Source organism: Dipteris shenzhenensis, chromosome 9 (assembly GCF_047967505.1).
Source record: "Dipteris shenzhenensis isolate YYH24624 ecotype China chromosome 9, Dip_SZ_1.0, whole genome shotgun sequence".
Classification (NCBI taxonomy): domain Eukaryota; kingdom Viridiplantae; phylum Streptophyta; class Polypodiopsida; order Gleicheniales; family Dipteridaceae; genus Dipteris; species Dipteris shenzhenensis.
The window spans coordinates 26,945,137-26,951,389 of NC_141604.1; the positions used below are offsets into that span (position 1 = coordinate 26,945,137).

A 6,253-nucleotide genomic window follows, 5' to 3' on the forward strand; every position below is an offset into this window, starting at 1 on the left:
CTCTCCATCCCATACAATATCATAGAAAATAGAAATAAGTGAGAGCCGCTAGGCTATCACTTGATACTCAAACTCTTATCAAACATAGAGAAAAACAATACCAATGCCAAATTAAAAATATCAATTTTTGGCATCACATCTTTCCCCCCCCAGCAGATCCTCTCTAGTACAGAGAGAGTCTGCTGGCTCTTAAGGTGGTCGAGCATAGAAGAATTTAAGGCGATACTCATTGGTGTGTCCGGGTGTCACCATGCCATTAACATCCTCAAGCTGATAGGTTCCATTCGTGACATTCATATACATCCTTATGGAGGCATGGCCAAAAGTAACCAATCTCTGCTTCTGTTGTGGAGTTAACCCTCGAGGAAACATGCCTTCTTCCACATATTGCTGAACATCTTGTAGTTTTGGCCATCCAGTGTCTACCCAAGAAACCACCCCCCGGTCTGGCACTACAATGGCTTTAGCTAACTCATCTGCCCTTTGATTTTCTTTTCTGTTTATATGAACAAATTTGCAAAAATCAAAGCGACTACATTGTGCCATAGCCTTTTCATTAAGCTCCTTCAAATGAGGACTTCTTGTCTTGTAATGCCCTTGCATTTGCTTTATAATAAGCTGAGAATATCCTTTTACTTCCAATTCTTTAACTTGACTTTGAAGACAACCCTCCAAACAAAGAATCAAAGCATTATACTCAGCTGCATTGTTAATTTTGATACCTGGAAGCTCTTGTTCTCTTGCCCATACTTCTTGACCTTCAGGATTCATCAAGACTATCCCCCCGGCTCCTTGTTCGCATGAAGGATTAAAAGCCCCATCAAAATACAAAACAAAAGCTGTTGGTGGTGTATCGCTTTCATCTTTAATGTTCTCCTTACATTTCTTTTCTTCTCCTAGATCCTCCCGTCCTATGAGCAAATCTGCCATAGTGGACCTAGTGGTATTTTTAGTGACAAAAGAGAAAAAGAACTCTTGAAGCTCTGACAACCATTTTGCAAATCTCCCCCCAGGATAAGGCTTGTGGAATAGATATGCTAATAAAGACTGAGAGTTAAGGAAGAAAAATGGTCGAGGTAATAAATAGGAGCGAAACTTTCTGACGGAAAACACCAAGGAGAGAGCTTGCTTCTTCATTTCTTCATACCTTATTTCCATATCTATAAGCTGTCGGCTGGCATAATAGATGGGTTGCATTTTACCTGCCTCTCCTTTTTGTAGCAATACGGCACCAACTGAATGCAAAGATACACTTGGATTTACATAAAAGTCTTGAGACCAATTAGGGGGCTTTAATATTAGGCCCTTACTCATGGCCTCCTTAAGTTGCTAGAAAGACTCTTGTTGCTCCACACCCCATTGGAAAGAAACTCCTTTTCTTGTCAACAAGTTCATGGGATGCACTATCTCTATGAAATCATGACAAAAGCGTTGATAATACTTGCTCTTTCCTAGAATTCTGCGAACACCAGTGACACTCTCAGGACTTGGCAATGCCATGATTGCTTGAACCTTGTCAAGATCCATTTGCAAGCCTTCTTCAGACACAATATGCCCCAACAAGACTACTTTTGTTTGAGCCAAATGACACTTGCTAGGATTTAGACACCCTTTTGCTTCATCAATCCTAGCTAAGGCCATCTTTAACTTCTCCATGTGATCTATGCACCGAGAATAAATGCAAAAATCATCCAAAAATACCCTTATGAACTTTCCCAAGTAAGGCTCAAGAACATGACTCATGAACCTTTGAAATGTAGCTGGTGCATTGGTCAACCCAAAAGGCATCACTCTGTAAGCAAAAACTCCCCAAGGTGTGACAAATGATGTTTTCTTTTGATCTTCCTCCCGAATACGAATTTGAAAGTACCCAGAATACCCATCACATACAGAATACATCTCATGCCCTACTACTTGGTCTAGTATTGCATCTTCGAATGGCAAAGGAAAATGATCCCTCTTAGTGCATGCATTCAAAGGACAAAAGTCCACACAAACTCGCCACTTATTTCCTTTCTTTGGTGTGACAACTACAGGAGATATCCATTCTGAATCATCAACAAGAAAGATGAATCCTGCCTCAAGTAGTTGTGTTACCTCTTTCTTTAGTGCCTCAGCTTGGATCACCCCCAATCGCCTTAAGCGTTGCACAACTGGCTTGCTTTCTGGCTTCAACTCGATCTTGTGCTCCACAAGAGAGACTGGTCGAACCTGTGAATAGCTTGTTGCAAAGAGACATGGAAAATCATCTAGCATATCCAACTACTGGAGCTTCTCACGACCTGATAGAGAATCACCAAGAAGCTCTTCATTGCATTGGCATCATTTAGTGTGCTCCACATCCTCCACATGAAGTGTCTCTACAGGATCTTCTTGCACCACCACCTTGTTCCTTCCTGACTCATCCCGATCAACACCAAGACAAAGACCAAATGCCACTCCTTCCACCTCACCCTCTGAGTTGGACTCCTTGGAGCTACACCCTGTCTCTTCTTCTTCATCAGTTAAGTCAGAGCTTGAACTCTCTGATGTTGAAGACTCCTCCTTGACAACTTCCTTTTTGCGGCTTCTGATGTTGTAGCGCACCTTCTTATCATTTCCCTGCAAAATCAATTCTCCAGTATCCCACTTTTGAACAGCCTTCACCTTGTGTAGCCAAGGCCTTTCCAAGGCTACACCAAGAACCTCTCTAATGAAGGTAACCCAAATTATGGTAGCTTGGAAGAGAAGGAGGAAAAGGACAAGATATGCCATCAAAGGAGGGTATTTCCCCCATCTTCAAATTAGGAATATTTATGTGTGTGTGGTCAATAAGGGTACTCTACCTTGGGATGTCCCCCTCAAATGATTGTTAGTCTTATGCACATTACCTTGTTGGATATAAGGGTATTCCCATGTAGGCATTGTCTATCTCCCAATTGTAAACCAACAAACCAAAGTCAAAGTGAGATCATTTTGGGGTGAGGATACCCAAATGAGTCTACTATTGATGCAACTAGAGTGAGTACCACATTGTGGATCATGTGTGTTACCACTAGAGGTGGGCAAGCCATGAAGTTTCCCATGGGCTATTGTTAGGGTTGAGGTCATCAATTTGTGGGGGGGGATGAAGGAAAAATTGATGTAATGGGATCTAGAGTTCTAAGGTCTAAGGTTGTGAGTGTGTGAACACATGGTGTGCCTAGATAGGTGTCAGTAGGTGCGATTGAGTGAATCTAGGTGTGTGGTGTGTGATTGAGAGAATCATGGAACTGATTGAGAGATTTGTGGATCTAGATGCTCTACTGAGCTCACATGTGATGTCACTACTGGATGTAATTGGAGCCTATATATTGGGTCTATCTCTCTTGAATAAACTCTCTTTTGCCTCACTTGCTGAATCCTTTTTGCAACTCCAACAGCCTAAAATGCTTCAAAACAGAAATAGGCCAAAGGGCACACCATCGAGTTTGATGCTATGTATTATTAAATGTAATGGCCTTTGGCATGCTTAATTATGAGCCATGTAGCAAGAAAGTACATGGATAAATAAACAATTCAAAATTATAAATACTCTTGGATTTATTAAAATATCTTCACATGCAAAAATTACACTTTTCTAACTTATTCCATTTTAGGGTGAAACTAGATACCAATACCAACAACTATCAATGTTGTTGTACATGTCATCATGGTCCCGCCATCAATTTGTAATTCCACCCATAAAATCCCAGCACAATGCAAATAGTTTTGTGATTGGTTACACTTGATCATGCTATCCCTATTTACATATGGGTGTTACATTTCTTCCCCTCTATAAAGCTTAAATTTAACAAATTTGTGGATTTAAATAACAATGAAAAAGCCCCCTTTTGTCAGTATATGTTTTTATGAATTTATTAGGAAAAAAATCCAATATGTTAAACCCCACACACTAAATATATATGGGTGTATCCCTTGTGCAATATTACTATATATAGCATATTCCATCTATAATTGACGTAGAGGCTCATAGCAAGAGTGACAAAAGAGATACAATGAGAAGTTAGAGTTACACTTAAATGATAATCCAGTTCATTTCACCATTTCTTGGTCTTCCTCTTTTGGAAAGGGGTATGACTTTTTATTCTCATTTAAAGGGTTTCCTTGTAATACATCCTCCCATATGAATTCATGTAGCAATATGCTTTTGTATATTGTATGATAAAGTGGTAGAATGCCTTATTGGTAATTTTCCATGTGATTACTTTCAATAACTTATGTACTCACAACAAAGGACTTACAATGTGATTACTTCCAATGTGCTTAGTTTCAAAAACTTATGTATTGATAACAAAAGGACTTACAAAATCCTCAATGGGATCTTTGTAATATAAGAGTTATAGTGTTTTCTAATAGCACCTTTAATGCACAAGAAAGAGATATTTCGAAGTGCTCTAAATTGTGATTGAAAAAAAAGCGTAGAAGATACTTTGTATTCATCCAACTATTAAGCTTTGACTTTTAAACAGTAAGGCACTTATGCATGTAAAGAAACAATTGTATAATGTACTATACGAGTTACATCTTGTAGAAAAAAATTCCATAAATACTGAAATTTATATCACAACAATGGGGCATTGTGCTAAGTGAACGTTTCATATAGATGCCCTTCATGATGATAAAATGAAAGAACTATTTCTAGAGCACTTGCATATCCTAATGGGATGGCAATCTCGTGTCTTCCTCCCTTGCTTTTCTAAAGCTAGGCATTTTGTAAACAGCGAGCGTGCACTTTATCAACTCTTACTCATGACAAGAACGACTTATATTTTGGCACATGGAGTAGGCTTCAACGACATGGAGCTGGCTTTAAGGTCATAGCCAACCAAGAAGTTCTATTGCATAATGTTGCCCAGAATGGAGATACCCTGGGAGCTCCCCATTGCAAGACAGAGAAGCCCGTCAAATACTGCGAAGTAGTTCTCAGGGGGCAGAGTGAGATCAGCATCCTTGAAATGTAATGTAAGTCCGGGGAGGGTGTAATTATCTTTTAGCAATGCATAGCACATATCAAACCCTTCGTTGCTAGTGATTGCATTCATTTGGATCTGATCCTTGAAGCCTTTGAGAATGAGCTGATAGCCAGTGTCCTCCAAAAAAGTGATGGTTGTTCCTGAATCGATGACCACTCCACTAGTGCCATCTAATTGGATATCAAAAGTGCCTTTTGGGATCTTGAGGAGCTTTCCTCCGATGCTAGCATCCTCAAGAGATATATAATAGAAAGTATCATATATAGTGGAGTAGTTATTATGGAGTATTTTTGTAGATACAGTTTCGTTGATTGAAACCGTGGTTGCATCTCCCATGACTAGGGAGCCAAGTATGGAGGGAGGATCATCCTATGATACCAAACAATAGGCAAACTTGTAATCAATGATGCTACCGAGCTGACTGTCAATTGAAACAAGCCCTTGGCCGAGACTCATAATCTCACTCGAATTAGCAAGACTAGTGTCATTTGGCCCTTGGTCTACTCCATAGCCAAACACAATGTTCGACAAAGCCATAGCATTTCTTGTGGTGTCTATGAACATCAAAGTCTCAATGGCGAGGATACCAGTTGTGTATGAGCCACCATCGTAGTTGTATTGATGCGTGTATTTGGAGTCATTGGTGCAAGAGGAGCCCGCGCCGCTAGTGTTGAGAAAGTTACAGTATTTGTTATGCTTGCAGGGAAGCTCTTTGAAGGTGGAGGACTTCTTGGAGTTGTAGATGTGTTGAGGCTACTTGATGCAGGTTTGACAAGGCTGGCACTGTGTCCAAACGAGCTTACTCCCAATATCCATGATCATAGTGATCTCTTGCGGGGGGGTTCAAAGTGGTGTCAAACTCAAAGTCCATGGCACTTACAGAAGTGTTGAGGGAAGCGGAAGTGTTAGTAGCGACGGTGGCAGTTGGATGGGAGGAATCAAAAAGTCGGGGAAGGGCAACAAGACGATGTTGGCTATGAGCAAGAGCTCCACGAAGGAAGCCAGTAGGGGAAGGGGCGAGGGCAAGGGCGGGGCAACAGAGGGAGGTGCGGAATCTAGAGAAGGAGTAGAAAGTGGGGGGATGGGCGATGGAGTGGCCAAAGGAGGAGGAGAAGGGATGGTGGTGGGAGGTGATGGTGTGGTGGGAAGGGGAGGGGTGGGAGGAAGAGGGGAGAGGGAGGGAGGATGTAACGGGTGGCCCGTTGACAAGGGACTGAAGGTCTCAGTCCACCCCTCCTCATTCACCATCCTTGGCATCG

General features: G+C 41.2%; 1 protein-coding gene across 1 annotated transcript; it reads right to left on the minus strand.

Annotated features, from left to right (window-relative positions):
* Positions 1 to 4,856: 4,856 nt before the first annotated feature.
* LOC147898450 (aspartic proteinase nepenthesin-1-like) lies at positions 4,857 to 5,330 on the minus strand. The gene has a single exon (XM_087379170.1). It carries the CDS (start codon positions 5,328 to 5,330, stop codon positions 4,857 to 4,859), a length of 474 nt encoding a protein of 157 aa, XP_087235296.1.
* Positions 5,331 to 6,253: the final 923 nt, after the last annotated feature.